This window comes from Oryctolagus cuniculus, chromosome 8 (genome assembly GCF_964237555.1).
Source record: "Oryctolagus cuniculus chromosome 8, mOryCun1.1, whole genome shotgun sequence".
Lineage (NCBI taxonomy): Eukaryota > Metazoa > Chordata > Mammalia > Lagomorpha > Leporidae > Oryctolagus > Oryctolagus cuniculus.
The window spans coordinates 90778244-90797537 of NC_091439.1; the positions used below are offsets into that span (position 1 = coordinate 90778244).

The window sequence follows — 19294 nt, forward strand, 5'->3', positions numbered from 1 at the left end:
ACTCCTGCCTGCAACAAGTATGACCTAGCCCTGGCCATTGCCACCATGAGGGGAGTGAGCCTGAGCCAGGGGATAGAAGATCTCTTTCTTTGTCTCTCCCTCTCTCTGTCCCTCCACCTTTTAATTGAATAAAATAAAAGTTTAAATAAATAAAAAGAAAACGAATCTTCCTTTCGTTTTCAGAATCTGATTAACAAGAGCTAACTGCTCATCTTGTGACACTGACCCCAGAATTTCAGAGGCCAACCTCAGATAAGGAGGGATCTAGGACCACCAGCCCAGAGCAGCCAAGCTTCACTTCAAAGAAAAACCTATCGAGTGGCCTCAGCACTGATCCTAGAAACCTAGGTGCCAACTCCCCCAACTCCCCTTTCTTCTTTCAGGATCCTCCTGCTTGCGAAAGAGGGACAAGCATTTTTGGGATTGAAAAGGTCCATTCCCCACGTCCCACCCCACCCCACCAAGATGCTGGGCTCTTGAACAAACCTGTTTCCTTGTGTCAGCTCTCATCTCTGGTAAGTTGACTATCCAGTGATGAGCAGCCCAGGCCTCATTTAAACCAGTATCACTACTCCTGGTTCAAAGAGGGCAGTTAGAAAGTTTTCTGAGATGGGATCTGGGGCTGATGGCAAAGGGTGGATCTGCAAAGGGATAGCCCTGAGAGTGCACTCAGACCCAGGAAACTGAGTAGGCAGGTGGAGGAGGCAGGAGAACCAGTGAGGCATCTGGGGGTAAGGAAGAGGCAAGTAAATTTGTCAGGTGCTCCCAGGCCCTTTGGATACACCCTCTGTGCTCCCAGCATGCCTTGCACCTTGCTCTCCTGATGCACACTTTGCTGTCTACAGAGGCAAGGACTGAACTGCTTTAGTATAAGATTGACAGCATTTGGAGAATGAGTGTTATCTGAAGGGTTACATCCTGTTTCATTGTAGATATTGTATGCAATGCCTAAGCCACTTCAAAAAGATCACAGAAAAAAATAGTTTACTTTAGTGCCCCAAAATTTGAAATCCATGCAGTTTTTCCCCATAATATGCATTTTCCATGAATGTTTAGATGGTGTACATGGATGTTTGTGGAATGAATGTTTTGCTTCCACTTATGTACATTACGTCACCGTCCATTCTTTAGAGAAACTCATGAGGTCTTTATCAGAGCAAACGGTGGCTTCAGCTCCCCTGTGCCACTAGGCAGGTGTCAGCTTGCATTTCCTATTGCTCCCTCTGTCACACATACAGTGTCTCAAGTATGGAGAAGGAACCAAGCGGGAGAGGATGAAAAAGGTGCCAGGTTCTCCAGCCGACCAGTTCTCCTGTGCTCACAGATTTGGCTGTGATCATATTGAGAACCTGTTACTTTTCAAGGAAACAACCGCCTGCGTTTCTGCAGATCAGGGAGGCTCGGAATGGCGGTGCCTTTTTCTATGGAAGTGCCACCTGCCAGCCTTTGGTATGCCTCAGGAAGTCAGGGCCCAAGAAGCTTGCTCCAGGATGTATCTGAACTCAGAAAGGGAGCATTGAAACTGGCCTATGGCAGACAGACATAGAGTCCAGCCTGTGCACTCCCGCACAGAGAGGCCTGGAGCCCTGTTACACAGGAACCCTCAGAAAGGGATGGGCCGAGGCTCCAGGCTGTGTGCCCTTGAAAACAGCTTGATAATGGCCGGCGCCGTGGCTCACTAGGCTAATCCTCCGCCTAGCGGCGCCGGCACACCGGGTTCTAGTCCCGGTCGGGGCGCCGGATTCTGTCCCGGTTGCCCCTCTTCCAGGCCAGCCCTCTGCTGTGGCCAGGGAGTGCAGTGGAGGATGGCCCAGGTGCTTGGGCCCTGCACCCCATGGGGAGACCAGGAAAAGCACCTGGCTCCTGGCTCCTGCCATCGGATCAGCGCGGTGCGCCGGCCGCAGCGCGCCGGCCGCGGCGGCCATTGGAGGGTGAACCAACGGCAAAAGGAAGACCTTTCTCTCTGTCTCTCTCTCTCTCTCACTACCCACTCTGCCTGTCAAAAAAAAAAAAAAAAGAAAACAGCTTGATAAGTTTGGCTGCTTTCCAGAAATGGATGTTTGGGAGGGGAGAGGCCAATCCCTCAAAGAGTCCCTGGGCCTCAGGACCTGAGATTAATTGCCATTGGGATTAGGCATCCTGTAAGTACAGTTCATTTCAGTGCAAATCAGCTCTGGGCTTGTTATCAGTGGCTCAGCAAAACCATCTGTAGCCTGGAATTTCCTCATAGGAGGGGGATGATGGGTGGATTGGTGGGTTGTGGGGTATGTGTGTGGAGGGGGTTGTGGGGTGTGTGTGTGTGTGTGTGGGTGTGTGTGGGTTGTATGTGTGTGTGGGGGGGTTGTGGAGTGTGTGTGTGGGTGTGTGGGTGTGTGGGTGGGTGGAATGGCTCATGGCACTTCCAAAGTTGAAAGTGAACTTGGTAAAGAGCACCCTGCTCTTCCTGTCCTCCCCTCTTCCTAGCAGGTCTTCTTTTTTCATCAGTTTTTGGTTTCCTAAAGAATGCACGATTCAGAGACAGGAGAGCTGGGTGGATGTGCTGTGGAAGGACCCATGGCTCTGCATGCACAAAGCTGAGTGCTGAGAATGGCTCGAAATCACCTCTATTTTTGCCCCCACATTTTCTTTTTTCTTTTGGGTGAGAGTAGAGTGATAGGCTGAAAGGATGGGGCAGGCAAGAGCAAAGAATCACAAAACTGGGAAGGGGAGAGTAGTTAACATGTTCTATACACGGTAAGCTGGGCTGCTTCCCTGCCTGTCTGCCTCCCTCCCACCCTCTTCCTCGCTCCCTCCCTCCCTCCTTTTCTGTTCTCCTTTTTTATTTGTCTCCTTTTTTCTTTTGTTCATTTGTCTGTATTTTGGGGGGAGTTCTAAATCCGGGGTGAAGACATAAGATGTGATCATTTGCTTATCTTACTTAGCATTGGCAGCACTTTTCTAAAATCTTTGCAACACAAAGAAGCCAGAAATGGAATCTCCTGGAATCCCTTCTCCTGTTTGGCTCTGGCTAGGGTTTGTTTGCCATGAAGGGTTCTCAGAAAAGACTTTTCAGATGGACAAGAGGCAAAGCTATTCTTCAGGAACGACCGCCATCAGGTGTGTAGGCAGCTGTGGCTTTCCAGGGAGTTCTTGAGAACCAGTTGTTTTCCTATTGCAGCCCGAGATAGTGGCAGTTTCCAGATAGCATAGAATTCCAGCAGTTACCTGATTTTGGCTTCCCTAGCTAGTTTTTTTCTCCTGCTCCTCCAAAAATTGTGTAGGACTCCAAGATCTATCATTAACGTTGTACTGAAAGTTTCACATGTATTCCAGGAATACACGTGGCCATGCTTTGCTTTTGTTTTCATTCTTCCTGATGGATGCTTATATCAGGGGCTGAATGACCTGGCATAGGTGTTGGAGGCAAGCATCTCTGTCTCACACTACTTGATGACACGTGGTTTATGGTCGACTTTAACTTTCACCACTCTGCTCAGCCATGTCTGTTGTAGGAATGCCTGTTCCAGTGCCAAGGGACAAACAGTTAGTGGGAGAACAAGTCAACAATCTGCGCTGTCTCATTACAGCTGCTGTGTAGACCTGGTGACAAGGGAAGGGTCAGGCTGGAATCTACTGTTGTTGTGTCGGTGACCTTGACTGGAAGTGCCAGGATGTACATAGGGATATCTCAGTGAGTGCCAGACCACCAGTTCTGGGAGCCCGGCTGTGTCAAAAGACCCCAAGCCACTGCACTTGGCCCACAGACCCGCCCTTCACATGGGTACCTTTGTCCACCCTAGAAAGTTATCTTCGGGGACCAGTGCTGTGGCATAGAGGATAAAGCCACCACCTGCAGTGCCGGCATCTGGTTTGATTCCCAGCTGCTCCACTTTTGATACAGTTCTCTGCTACAGCCTGGGAAAGCAGTGGGAGATGACCCAAGTGCTTGGGACCCTGCACCCATGTGGGAGACCCAGAAGAAGCTCCTGGCTCCTGGCTTCAGATAAGCACAGCTCAGGCCATTACAGCCATTTGGAGAGTGAACCAGCAGATGCAAGACCTCTCTCCCTCTCTCCTTCTGCCTCTGCCTCTCTGTGGCTCTGACTTACAAATAAATAAATAAATAAATAAATCTTTAAAGAAATAAAAAGAAAGTTATCTTTAGAGAGGATTTTGTTTCTGCATGGGGTACCCAGCTTTGGCCTCATGTTGCTCCACATTGATGGAACTGGCTGGTGGCTTGCAGAGTGCATTTGTCCGGAATGTCTGGCATGGAGGACAATTCTGCTTGGGAAAGGTCCAGAACATGAACCCTGGAGACCAACTGTCAGCATTTCAATTTGTTCCCACCACTGTGTGACCTTGAGCATGTTCCTTCACTTCTATGACACTCATTTTCCTTATCTGTACAATGAGGGCATTAATTATAGCTGCGGCACAGGGATATTATCCCATGTAAAGTGCTGAGAACAGTGTCTGGCTCATAGTAAGTGCTAGGAGAGAATAAGCTGACATTATTATCATTACTCCAAGGAAAGACAAGTTGGGCCAACAATGCAGCCTCTGGGTGCGAATGTAGTGTTTCCAGAGATAGGACCCCTAGCCCAGGAGGCCATGGATACATATACGGCTCCTACGAAGAGCACCATGAGACTAAGGGAGGCTAAACTTTCATGAGAGGGTACACTCATCAGGACAAGAGGGAAGGCAATCTACCCCTTCCAGAGGACGAAGCCTGGCAGGGCAGTGGGAATCAGCCAACTTTCCCAGGCAGGGGACAGGGGCTTAGGAATTGACTGGGCTTGCACTACATCACATGGAAGGCAATGTAGAGACTGCTTGAAATTGTAGAAGAGGACTTTTCAGGGAGTGGAAGGTCAGCCCAGGCTATATTTCCAATAGATCTCAGTTCCTTCTGGGTAAAAGACCAAGGGCTCAAGGGATCAATGACCACTTTGAATCTCACCTCTGCCAATTACTAAAGTTTAAATACTTGGAGAGCATGGACCATTGTATACATTGTAGAGTTCATGGAAGATTTCAGCATATGGATGAATGAATTTAGTATCTCGAAACGTGGTTTTCCTATCTGTTAAGTGGGACTGTGTAATAACCTGTAAAGCTGATGCAAAGGGTACATAAGACAATGCCCACAGGCACATATGCTCCCCAGTGAATGTTAGGTTCCTTTATTTTTTATAGTAATTATTCACCAGTTTCCTTAAGATAGAAACTCAGGACATTTTTTGACTTGGACATTTGGGTGTATAAAGTATGTTCTATAGTCTAGATCTTATAAGGGAAGAAGTCACAGCTCTTCCAGGTTTTTCCCAATATAATCAACACTGTTCAAGTGTCATTTATAATTCAATGCTTTCCATCAGAAGTTACCAGTGACTGCTATTGAATTTTAAAAGAATACAGATTGTCGATTGGTTTCTGAATAATCTCAAAAGATTAGGATCTGATTTGAAAAACAGAAAAACATTGGGTTTGTATCTAAAGGTACGTAATATATAAACACTGCACATTGTCATTGGGCCTCTCATTTCCATGTACATTTAAAGCGCTTTCTGATCAATCCCACTCTGACACACTTGGAATAATGTCATTGCTAGTTGATTTTGTGTCCATGAAAGGCTTAAGGAATAACCAAGTAATCAGTTGAAAATTGTGTCATGCTTGTCCTCTCGCTTTGTCTTGACTCTTCACAGTCAGGTCTCCATGCAGCAGAACCAGGTAACTCAACTCATTAAGCCTGATCCTGAGTTTATATCTATCATTAAATCCAAATTCTAGTTTGTAGATGGTCTATTCCTCTCCCATGGAGCAAAATACTTGGGTTTTACAGTTTCTCTATCCTTCAGAATTAGAATAATCTTTGATTAGCTTCTAGGGTTTGAAATTATATTCTAGATGACTGAAATTGCCTGCTATTTAATTGTCAGGTAAGGATAAGAATGTGGAGTTTAATGTTTTGAAGGGGAGTTAAGCAAGTATCAAACGCACTTCTAATGTCAATGTGCCTTAATCTGGCTTGATTGGTTATCAGCATCTACTCATTGAATTAAAATGTTTACTTTTACAGCTACTTTAGAAGTATGTTAGAGAGTAAAATCGTTGCTTGGAAAATTTCTTCAGTTCTGACATTCTTCAATTCTGTTTCAAGATCAGAGAGACTTCCCTGCTCTATGGAAAATATTATTTATTGATGTGAGATAAATTTATTGAATAACATGTCAGAGCTACTTAATATGAATGGTATTGAGCATATAAACAGAATAGGTTGAATAATAAAACATCAAAATGTGAGTCACCACAGCCAGACACAAGCTTTTTACAATTTTAATTAATGTAATCGGTATGCAATATCTCAGATACAACAACATCAAATATCAAAGAACTTGCACATCTCTCCACCTTGAAATGACGTTGGCTAACTCAACCCAAGAAAGAAATCTGGTATTGATCTCCTGGTTAGCACTATCACCAATATCAATGAGCACTTTTAAAATCAAGGTTGAAATGGTACATTCATTTGCCCCTATTCCCCCCACCCCCCAAAAAAGGGTAAAGGCAAAGAAGGTGAACCAACGTGCAAATTAGCATCTGGTCTACTTGCAAAATTCATCTCCCAGATAAGAGGGACTGAACCATGCATCCTTGCAAGCAAGATGAAGATCAAACAGGTGACGCCAAACCACAGTCAACTCCACAAAGAATCCAGAAGACCTCAGAATGGCAAGGGCCAATGATCTATAGGCATTAGTGCTTGGGTGTCCATTCTGTGTTACCCCAATCCCCTGGTTCTTGACTCAAGAACCTGTGAGACCCGTATCCTGGGTCTTCCTTTCATTTGGAGATGGAAACTATTGTGGCCCAGGCACAGCCTGTAATAGCTGTCTGATGTGGCTAAAACAGAACTGTCATTTTATAGAGAAAGTGAAAACAACACACCAGCATAACAGCAAACAAGAAACCGAGATCACTTGTAGATCTTGCAATACTTAGAATGTCTATAAATATTTTTCTCCAGAAACTGAAAATACTGTAGACACGATTTCATTAGTCCTCACAATGTATCTGTGAGGTAGAGTGAGGTGAGGTCAGGAGGAGAGCTTCACCCTTGTTTCAGAAAGAAAGACACGGCGTGCAAGGAGGGCAGGGGATTCCCTTGGGAAGAGAAAACAAAACTGAAACCCACTCATCCATCATTTGTAGGCCTCCCTCCGGCTCTGACATTCTCTCCAAAGGGTTCTGTCTCAGCCCATCCTTGGATGAGAGGCAGCTGTTTGGATCCACTGGTGCCATTCCCCTTGGGTAGATCTGAACAGACTCTCCCTGAGGTAAGGATATCCATCTTCAGCATATTTCCCAATGTGTGTGTGTGTGTGTGTGTGTGTTTAAGTAACATTTGTAGAATGCAGTTGCTAAAATTCTTTGGCCAATTCCAAAGCAGAAAAAATACATTTGGTAAAACAAGATTCTCCTCTTAGATGTTTGACACTAAGGTAACAAGAGTGTGACGTTTTTGTGGGAGGCTGCCATCTGCTTCAGGTCCAGAGCCTTCCTTTCACCAGTCATATGAGCAAAAAGCCATCTTGCACTCGTGCAGAATAGCAACCCTTGGGAAAGAAAAAGTCTTGCTGAGTTCAGGTCCATAGCAGGGCATGGTTCCTGGGAGGAGACTGGTGCCTCTGACCCAGTACTTACTGCAAGAGTAATGTCCAGGTGAGCCCCTCTCCAACTGGCTGTCACGGATGTTTTATCAAAATGTTTTTGGCCAAGGGAGAAAAACAGCCATCCACAACATATGGAATGTCTTTTTTTTTTTTTTAAATTTTCCTATCTTTTGTCAAATGGACAGTCCTAGAAAGGGCTTTGGGGTTGGGGAAGAAGGACAATTGCCTTGACCAAGTATGACTGGACCAGAAGGGGCACCCTTGTCCTTTTTTTTTTTTTTTTTTCTGAGAGGGTCCACTTTTTTTTGGCTTTTGTTTTTAATGCACAGAGGAATGATAATTCTTGTTGTAAAATGCCCCTGGGGGATTGCTCATTCTCACTTGACACTTACATAGTTTAGGAATAACTGTGTAAGGTGGCGCTGCTTATGGTATCCCTGACACCCGAGAGGTTTAGCAATGCTCAGCTAGAATGGATTTTCATGTGAAGACTTTGCTAGACCACAGTGAGCACGAGGATGAGCTGAAGGTCAAATTTCTATAAACACAACAGTCAGGGCAGCAAGGTCCAAGTTTAGAAATAAACATTGATCCAGCTTCAAGTTCTTGATGACAGTGTAGGACGATGTGGCATGTTTGGATGTGGGGCCCAATGTGTGCTATCTACTAGAGGCACCTCCAACTACTACAGGACCTAACATGTCGGTTGCTGGTATCAGATGTAGGGGAGCACACAATTGTAGCTGTGAAATAATGCTGTCTACAAATAAAGAGATAAAAGGCAACAGTGCATGCCAAAGAGAACCCACTGACTACTAAACCAAACACTTTAGAGATAAAAAGTTACTGTATCATTTTGTTTCTTAAAAATAAAAAGTGTTACTAATCCGTGAGTGTCTTGTTCTGCCACCATAGGCCTTGCCATATGTCAGAGCTCCTGCATCCCTGTGGTGTCAACACCTGGTGCCAGATGGATCTTTGCTGGTGTGGGTTGCCCTGTGCATGGTAGGCTGCTCAGCTACATTCCTTTCCTCCACCTACTAGGAGAACTCCTGGGTCATGACTATGAACAACGTCTCCAGGTGGGGAGGCAATGTCACCCCCTGGTTGAGAAGGTTGCCTACAAAGGTGAATGTCTCTTTCTCACATCTCACCATTTGTGTGTGGTATGTTAAGACGGTATGTCCATAGATGCTCATTGTTTCAAGGGAAGAATCAGTAAGGCGGACTAATCCTGGTGTTTATTTCCTATGGAAATGTCCTGCTAAGTATACAGAGAGTCTGGTGTCTTTCTCTCTTTCTACAGTTTACAGCCATGATTCAATCAACAGTAAAGCAGTGAACCAGACACTTGGGTGGTACAAAGCGAGGATCGTATGGACTTTTCTAAGCCATGAATGTCTCTGACAGTGACTGAGGGCTGATTCCCACTGGCCTAATGAGGTTCTCAGTGCAGGTGCACTTCCTCCTCCCCTCCAGCCTCCATGCCTTTCCCCACTGGGTGTTCACTCCACAGGCTGCTCTCTTTGTCTCCCAGAGCTCAGCTCTTCTCATAGCTTCCCTTTGGATGTGCAGCTCTGCTGCAAGCTTGTGGGCGTGGCTCACAGCTGCCTTTGAACACCATGGGCATCCAGGCAGCCTGGAGGGGGGAACAGGTAGAAGACATGTGGAGACCTGACTGTAACTTGCTCCTCAGCCCCTCGCCCTGCTGGCCTCCTCCAGGGCACCTCCCGTTTTCATCTTTCACTAATTAGGCAGCGAAGAAGCTGGAATTCAGCTGCAGAGCCACGCAGCTATCCTGTGAGTTACAACCAGATGAGCGGAGATTAAAGAGGGCTCCAAGAACCTCCTGCTTCCTCACGTGAAATCCTCCAAGACTTAGTTCCTTTCCCCTTGTTAATATTTAATGTCATTTCCTATGTAGAAGTTTAAAAAACACCACAAACAAAAAGTTCCCTTAAAAGTAATGCCCAACAAAGCAACCCACTCCCTCTTCCTCAGTCCTCCTCAAAGGCAGTCTCTGCAGTGGGAGCTGAAGAGGCATGGTCTGGCCTGGCTGGTACAAGGTTGGCCCAAATCAGCCTCCACTCACCTTGAAATAAAGGTATTTTTTTTTTTTTTTGGTACCAGAAAGGGGAAGTTGTAGCAGCCAGAGGAGAGGGAGGGAAACAAAAACAACCATACCAACAAAACAGGGCTTAAGATTGTCGTTCAATGCGTGTCAGGTACTCATTAATTCTACTGGGTAAGCACTTATAAATAAAGCACAGTTACTCCGTGTCCTGGGCCAGGTCCTTTGTTAGGAGTCGTCGTACAAAGGGTTGTTGTAGTTCCCCCAGGATCCGTAATCGTGGTCGTCCAGAAGCCTTCCGTAAGAGGAATGCCTGGTGGGGAAGAAACGGGCACGGGGAGATTAGTTGGAGAAGGGTTCCACGGCAGCCCGACCTGGAGGGCTTGTGGGTTAATGTCAGCTGGTGCCCCTAAGTCAACCCCTTAGCAATGTAGGGGGCTGCAGTCAGGGCACAGCCCACCAAATACCCCATGAGTTGTGACTGTCCCAGCCAGAAGAGGCTTCCTGCCAGATCAGCCGGGTCCTTGTCTCTCTGCACCCCCTCCAGCGCTGGAGAAGGAGCAGCAAGTCCCGTTCCCTTGGTGATTTAGTAAGAAGGGAGTGGAAAGGGAAGCTTGTGTTCCCCTCTCTCACTTAGGTCCTGGACTTAACTTTCCTTGAAATAATAATGGCACAGCCACAGTTGGGTTTTTTATAAAGTGCTTCTATACTGTTTTTGTTTGATCCTCAAAATAAAGCCAGGGGGCACTATTTCTCTGATGAGGAAAATGGGGCTCAGAGATGGTAACTGATGCATCCAATGTCATTCAGTTGAGCTCCCGGCAAATCCCTGCTTCCTAGATCTACATCTAGTGCTCAGAGCTCAGGTTCCCAGAGTCTGATTAACCCCTTAGTTCAGTAGTTAGATGGGTTAGATGGGCTTTGGTGGGTCAGTCTGGGAATCTGTTTCTCATTCTAGCATCCTTTTTTATAAGAAACTGAAGTCAGGAGCCTGCATGTGGCACAGTGGCCTAAGCCTCCACCTGCAATGCCAGCGTTCCATCCAGCTCCCTGCTAATGCACATGGGAAGGCAGTAGAAGATGGCCGGAGTCCACGGACCTCTGCCATCTACATGGGAGACTCAGATGGAATTCCTGGCTCCTGGCTTCAGCCTGGCTCAGCCCCAGCTGTTTGTGGGCATTTGAGAAGTGAACCAGTGGATGGAAGATCTCTCTCTCTCTCTCTCTCTCTCTCCCCTTCTGCCATTCTGTTTTCAAATAAATAAATAAATCTTAAAAAAGAAACTGAAGTCAGATCCTCATCATTCCTCTGTTGGAAACCTTTCAGGGGCTCCTCCTCTCGCATAGAGTAAAAGTTCACAATGGTTTACAAAGGATAGCAACGCAGCCTGGAGTCTGGCTCCCGCTACTTTTCGGAGCACAGTAGCTGCTATTACAGAAACTTGCTCTCTTGGCTCCCTCCACCTGGGGCTCCTCTGCACTTTTGTGTCTGCCCTGCCTGTATGTCTGGGGCCATTGCACTTACTGTTCCTTGGCTTAGAACACTTGTACTCCAAGCCTCCACACAGCGCCCTCCCTTACTCCTTCAAGTCTTTGCTCAAATGTCACCTTCTTGGGGGAGGGGCTTCTCTGACAACTCTATTTAAGCTCACAACCCCCTGCTTGACTTTTCTCACAGCACTCATTACCTTCTACCGTACTGTGTAATTCAGTGGCTCATTTTGATGCTGTCTTACTTCCCTAAGACTAGAAGCTCTGGGAAGTTTCAGATTATTCGCCTATATTTTAAATTCTTGAATCCATCTTCAGCACCTACAAGAATATCCGGCATATAAATCCTCAATAAATGTTGGTGGAACAAGCAGTGACTGGAAACACATACACTGAATCCTCCCCCCCGCCCCCCCCCCCCCCCCCCAAAAAAAAAACCCAACCTGTTTACAAGATTGGAACTTCCTGGAGAGGGCTGCCATCACTTTAACACTAAAGACAGGATGGGAGGAATGTTTCCAACGAGTATCTGGTGCCTCAGTGGTTTGAGCTAGCATGCGACTTACTATACTTGCCACTGGAAATCACTTGATGCTGGAGTGCAGGAAAACAGGCTCCCTCTCCCTCTCCTTTTTCTGCATTAGATGTAAAAGTTAAATCAAATGGAAACACAACCTGAGAGGCGCACAAAGGTTGCTGTTACTACCATACTTGCTCTTGCTACCCTGAAGCGGGTTCACACCCGCCAGGAATTCGCAGAGATGCTGTTTCGCACAGAATCAGACCCTTGCTGTGACCCTTCAGATGCAGCCTTTAGGACTCTGATTTCTGTCCGGAAGCCTGCCTCGGCTGACCCCATCTATGCACCTGGAAACACGAAGATGTTCACTTTCCCTAGGGGCCAGGGTTCGTTTCTGTGGGTGTGGGAAGGGGCGGGACCACAGACAGCAACACAGAGGCCATTGTTTTGTTGATCTACAAGAATAGGAGCTGGTGTTGGTACATGAAGGTCACAAGCTGTCCATGGCCAACACTCCTCACAATTTAAAACCTCCAGTGCCAACTGAATCCTTTACCAGGATGGCTGGGAAATGGAAGCTACAGAATGAACGAGTCAAATCCTGGGCGTTCAACGTGGGGGCCAGCCTACATTTCAGCCTGACTTATTATGAACAGCTGGCAAACATCTTTGTGATAAACAAGTTCTGTTATGGATAGGGAACTGCCGCTTCAGCTTTGTGGGGTAATTTAATGTCTCACAGCACATTTATCTCTAGCATGCAATTTCATTCCCATGAAATGTCATTTTGGTCAATGGATGTATGTCTGTGAATATCTTTTTTTTAACCTACTGTTTCTCCATCTATAAGATGGGGAAAGCTATTTTTTTAAAGATTTACTTATTTATTTTAGAGGCAGAGTTAGAGAGAGAGAGAGAGGGAGAGAGAGAGTGAAAGAGAGAAAGAGAGAGAGAGAGAGAACCTTTCACTCATTGGTTCACTCCCCAAATGGCTGCAAATGGCTGGTTGCTGGACCAGGCAGAAGCCAGGAGCCAAGAATTCCATCTGGGTCTCCCATACGGGTTGCAGGAGCCCGGGCACTTGGGTCATCCTCCGCTGATTTCCCAGGCATGATAACAGGGAGCTGGATTGGAAGAGGAGCAGCTGGGGTAGAACAGGCACCCACATGGGATGCTGCTGTGCAGGTGGCAGCTTAACCTGCTGTGCCACAATGCAGGCTGAGGGAAAAGTTCTTAAGAAAAAAATCGTGTCAAGGCTGTTGGGAGTATAAAATGCAATAATGCATATTAGACGGCCTGATACAAAGTAAATGTACAATAAATGTTGGAGCAATATTGTTTTTAAATTCTTATTATGAGGAAAATTAAGCACATGGTAAATCTGCTTTCTTACAAAGGGCACTGAGTGAATAATGAACTTCCTTTCCATCAGGAAAGCCTAAAACTATGCCCCTGGTACAATATAAAACCAGTTTCTTGTATTTTTGTTATTTGAATTTTATGAATTATTATTATGCTGGAGTGGGATCAGAATATTAAAAATCTTCTGACTGTCAGGTTTTACTGCCTATGGTGATTTTTACTAGACTATAAGGTCAATGCTAAATCTACTCCACAGACACTAGTAAAATAAAAGAAAAAGACTGATTTTACTGTCATTTTTCTTTGCCCTCCCATTTGAATGAGCAGTGAGTTGAGTAAAATGCTAAGTGTCTTCACTTAGATAATGCAAGAAACATGGATAAATCAAAACTCGCAATGCATAGAACCTTTAGGGCTTATTTTAATACATTCATGAGCCTGAATAAGAAGTGGGTGTGCTGGGACTCAAGTCAGGTCTGAATAAACTTGCTGGCATTGTAGAAAGAGTAAGGCAGACACATTTTAAGCCAGAACTTCTTAAATCATGGCACATTTTTTATGGAAATGGAGGTTTTCAGGTTGGCATTTGGAGAGTGTAAGAGAATAATAATAACAATAATAAAAACCTCCCAAATCCTCCCACTGGTAGCATTAGGAAAGCAGGACCCAAGGCATTTAGATGGCTTGGTCAATGCTGTTTAATGGTAGAGTAGGTACTAAATCCAAGGTCTTCTGACTATATGGCATTATTGCTTCATCTAATTTCAATTTAAACAGTAATCCACACAAATGATATCGTTAATGAGTCAGTGCAATTTAGTTGGTTCAGTTTCCTAATAATGGTGGACATTAATCCAGCATAGCTAGGTTTTCTTTATTTGCTATGCCTGGACTTCCTGTAGATAGTAAATTTCTTGAGGAGGACTACATCTTACATTTTCTCTAATTACCTGAACACCTAGTATGTTACTCTTGAGGCATGGTTATTTTATAAATATTTGCAAGTAACTGCTTATTTTCAAGAGCATATAAATAAGTGGATATGGAGTTTGCTTGGTTAATACCAGCAAGGATTTGAATGGCCTGTGGCAATTCACTGTACAAAGAAACTGTGGTAAAGTGAAAAACAAAAAAACAAAAACAACAACAACAAAAAAAACTCATTAAAGAATGTCAAGGGCCAAAGGTACCATTTTGACTTTTAAAGATAGGAAGGATAAGGAGAATTATGGCCAAACCACTGTGCAACGATGTGGCTTGAAAGCACTTAGCACAGAGCCCACAGCCCTGGCTAATCAATGGCACTGCGCTGTCAGATGGGTTCTACCGAATTGCATGAACGAGGCTGCTAAAAGCAGAACCCGATGAGTAAGAAAGAAATACTTTCCCTTCAGTTGTTGGCTCATTGATTTCCTTCTCTAGCAGCTTTGCTCTTCTAGAAAGCAGTACTTCCCACTCCTACCCCAAATGGTGATGTTGTTGGTGACACTTGGTAGATCCAGTTGTGACACCTGTGATTTAAGCCCTTCTCTACTACTGAAAAATGGTACCTATTTTAGGATAATGCAGCATTAATACTTAATAAAAACTGAATTGTCTTTGAAAATGAATGAGGTGCTTCACTCTTAACTGTGTTGAAGCAAAACATCTTTTGGAAAATAGTCCATCCTTTTCCAGGGTCAAGGCTAGTCTCCGTTTTTGTGATTATGCCTCTCAGTCATCCCCTTTTTGGTCATTCAAGCCTTACTTCTCAATTGTGAGTACTCATCATGTGATAGGAAGGATGCGAAGATGATGAAGCCATGGCTTAGTGCTGGGAAAACACACTTGAACTTGCAGCTCATTGGCTATTAGTGGTTAAGCCTTGGACTCCTATCATCCATGAGCAGAACTGTTGCATATCACTGTACCTGTCTCCTTTTTCGTTTGTTTCCATTGATGGCTCTCTGTTTTTGGTGGCAGTTTCCCCTCCTGTCCTTTTCACTTAACTATTCATTGACAGCTTACTCTCTAAGAGACCCTATGTGGCACCTGGAACATACATCAGTGAGCAAAACAGATCAAAATCCTTGTGCTTAGGATGCTTCCATTCCAATGGGATGGCACAATAAGTAAATACAAACAATAATGTGGGTGTTGGTAGTGAGTGCAATGGACAAAATGAAACAAAGAACAGGTAAGGGGGAAAAGGAATTCTAAGTGGGTGGGGATTGAAATTCTGAATATGGTGATCAGAAGAAGGCTCACTGAGGTGCCTTTAGAGTAGACACATAGAGGAGATGACAGATGTGTCATGTGGCTGAGCTATGCAGATGCTTGAGCAAACCACACAGACAGAGGGTGCAGCAGGTGCACAGATACTGGGGCAAGAGCTATCAACACATCTGTGTGGGGCATACTGGACCATACTCTATAAAAATATATTTTTATATTTTTGGAATGATGTCAGATCTACAGATTTACAGTATAAAGAGTTCTCATATACCCTTCACACAGCATCCCTAATGTCAACTTCTTATATAATTATGGTATATTTGTTAAAACCAAAAGATCAATATGATGAGCCATACTTTTGAAACTAAAAAATGTTGTTACTTTTGAAATTAAAAAATGGTCAGTTTATTTGCCCATAGTTACTACAGCAAGTTAGTAATAGAATCAGTGTCACAACTTAGGACCCTACTAGTTCCTTTCTTTCCAACCAAATCTCAATGAGTAAAATATTGAAAATTTTCATTTTCAAAATCCCATTGTTAGAATTATATACTACTATAGTTTTGATGATCTGTAACTATCTTAAAGTTTATTGTATACTACTAAATTTGACATCTTCCCATTTGATTGTTGCTTGTGGTCCTTGCCTGTGTTCCTGCTGAACTAGGATCCTTTTGCTTTTTGTTTGTGTTGAACTCTTTATCTAGTGGAGCAATAAGCCTTTGACTAATATAAAATGAAAATGTTATCTAAAAAAAAATTCTCTTTCCACAGTCCAAATTTTCTTTTCAATCTATTAATTTCAAACTTCCCTTTAAAGAATCACCTTGAATTTGAAGGGGCAGATAAAATTTACCTTCTTCTATTTATTTTTAAAAATTATCTGCCAAGCACCCTACTACCTGTGGATACTCATCATGGAAAAAGTTATACAAAACTGGCACAGCTACCTATTTGGGAATAAGTTCAGTGTCGCAAGGTAACCAGTGAAGGTCTGTGTGGTTTAATAGATTCCCCTGGCTTCTCCAAACTTGCTCTTTCTGATTTGGAATGAACAGATACTGCTACTGCACCCCAAACTTCCCTGGCCAGAACCTTTTGCTCATCCAATGTTAATGATAGAGTAGCTACTGGCAGGGACTCTATCATTCTGATGAAGGAGACTGGCAGAGAACGTTGCACTGATTCCAGTGCAGGGAAGGAGGTGAAACAGGGAGGGATGGGCAGCAAGGCGCTCGGCAGCGTTGGGGGCTTCCCAGAAAAGTCTCTTTTGATCTGGACAACTTGGAATTTGCAGATACAGAAGAGTGAGTGGGACCTCTGATAGGAAGATCAGCATGTTCAAAGTCACAGAAGCAGATGCATCTGTGCATTCTTTCGGGCAAAGTATGCTTGGAGTGTTAGGGGGTGAGCTCAAAGTGTGGTCCTTGGAAGGCAGCACTGGTACCCACTGTGGGATACTTAGAAATGCAGATGTGTGGGCCCCATACAGACCTACTGAATCAGAATCCAGGAGCCCAGGCCCAGGAAATGGTGTTTTAAATAAGCTCTCCCCCTGGTTCCTGTGCACTTTTAAGTCTGAGAACCACCAAGGTGGAAAGTCAAGTAAACTTGAACTTCAGAACTTCAAAGGCTGAAAAAAATGTTATCTGTAGGTAAAAAGTTCTAGAAGATCTTAGCCCTTATGGCTGGGCCTACTCTCCTTAAACCTACCAACAATAGGATGGAATTCAGTTGTATAAAATGTCATCACTGGGAGATATAAAGCAAAATAGGTGACTTCTAAAAATGCTCCTAAGAGCCAGGCCCTGTTGTGTCTGTAAATCAAGATCACATTTATTTTTGTGAAGGGAACAGCCCGTTTTGTCTGTCTAGGCTACCAGCACACCTAATTATAGCAACATCCACATCGCTGGCTGTAGTTGATATCGTGTCTTGCGCAGGGAGATTATCTTGTGGCTCAAGAGTTTTGAGCCAAGTTAAACAAAACAGACTCGACTTACCTCATTCTTCAATCATCACTAATTAAAGACACCCTGTGCAAGAGGCAGGCAGGGCCCGTGCTTTCTTTTAAAGTCACACACAAGCCCTGAAATAAAGACTGCTCAGAGACCGTTTCTATTTATGAATATACAGCACGGATGGATGTACCTTTACAGACACTGAGAAGGAGCCCACCGAAAGGGCCAAGTGAATATGGAAGCCCACCCTGTGGTCAGCACGCAGTTAGAAAGCCGAGCTGCTGTACAAACTTCCTCCTCCTTCTCCTCCTTCCCCTCTCCCCTCTCCTCTCTCCCCTCTCCCCTCTCCATTGAATGCCTAATGTCTGCTGAAGGAGAATGGCAAGGATGTAAGCCATTCTCCTGAACTCATGGTATATTGTTGGTGGCTACCATGTGTGCTAAGCACTGTTCTGACAACAATTGCAGCAATCACAGTCATCAGCTCTTGTGTCAGCCTCACCTCGCAACAGCCATTCAGTGTTGATATATATCCTGATCACTAATTCTTCTAACGATGTTAGGTTTGGTGTACTATTCTTATTATCGCTGTCCTGCTTTACAAATGAAGATACTAAACATAGAGTGATTAAGAAACTTGCCCCAGAGTGCGTGTTCTTAACCAACATGATGCGGTCTCCCCAAGAACGCTGTACTCATTTAATTTCATCCTTAAAGCAACCTTTAGAATTACATATTATTAGCTCTGCTTTTGCAGGTTGAAAAAGCTGAGGGCGCAGGCACTTAGTCTAGTGGTTAAGACTCCCATGTCCCATATCACAGTGCCAGGGTTCGACTGCTGACCCTGACTCCCTGATTCCAGCTCCCGCCAATACAGACCCTGGAAGAGGCAGTGACAGCTCAAGTAATTGGATTCCTGGAACCCACAGGAGAGACCTGGATTGTGTTTTGTCTCCTGAAGTTAGCCCCAGGGAGTGAACCAGCAGACGGGAGCTGCCTCTGTCCATCTCTGTCTCTCTCAGGATCATGGAGATTATAATTTGGCCAAGGTCACCCAAGCAGGAAGCAGAAAGGTCAGTATTGAACTTGGCTGTGAAACTCATGCTTTTCCCTCTACTTCCTGCTGCTGCTGGTTCAAGCAGGGGTTCAACTGCAGAGAAGGGGTTGGCGGGTTCAGGGCAGTTCATTTTTGTGCCACATCCAAAAGTGGCTCAGGTTACAAAAAGGTGGTTTTCTGGGCTGAGGACACCACGACCGAACTAGAGGCCATGGGTTTCAGGAGAACAGGACTGTGCAAAACAAGTAGTTAAAAAGTTTACTAAACCAAGATGAAAGTACCAAGCTGCTGATAGGAGAGCTAGCAAGATGTGCTGATTTTCTGGTTGTTAGGCTTCCTTTAAATTTTTTTTTAAATTCATTTTATTTATTTGAAAGGTGAAGACACACAAACAAAACACATGGTGATATAAACAGAGATATCTCTCATCTGCTGGTTCATGCCCCAAAGGGCTGCAACAGCTATGACTGGACCAGACCAAAAACAGGAGCCACAAACCCAATCCAGGTCTCCTCTTTGGGTGGCAGGGATCCAACCACTTGAGCCATCACCTATTTTCCCCTCTGGGTACTCATTAACAGGAAGGGGCAATTGGAAGCAGAGATGGGGCATGAACCCAGGCACTTTGATATGGGATGTGGGCATCACAGGCGACTTTTTTTTTAAAGATTTATTTATTTATTTGAAAAGTAGAGTTACAGAGAGAGGTAGAGACAGAGAGAGAAAAGTCTTCCATCTGTTGGTTCACACCCAAAATGGCTGCAATGACTGTCGCTGGGCCTTGCTGAAGCCAGGAGCCAGGAGCTTCTTCTGAGTCTCCTGCATGGGTGCAGGGGCTGAAGGACTTGGGCCATCTTCTGCTGCTTTGCGAGGCACATTAGCAGGGAGCTGGATCAGAAGTAGAGCAGCCGGCACTCGAACTGCCGTCTGTGCCACAGTGTCGGCCCCCTGACTTCT

General features: G+C 44.8%; 1 protein-coding gene across 1 annotated transcript in view; it reads right to left on the bottom strand.

The window, feature by feature from the left end:
- Window positions 1-6308: 6308 nt before the first annotated feature.
- The window catches only part of PARM1 (prostate androgen-regulated mucin-like protein 1), a 112723-nt gene continuing 99737 nt past the window's right edge, over window positions 6309-19294 (bottom strand). The window contains exon 4 of the mRNA XM_008267742.4: window positions 6309-10045. Coding sequence (XP_008265964.2) covers window positions 9961-10045 — 85 coding nt within the window. The 3' untranslated portion in view covers window positions 6309-9960. The remainder of the gene's footprint in view (window positions 10046-19294) is intronic.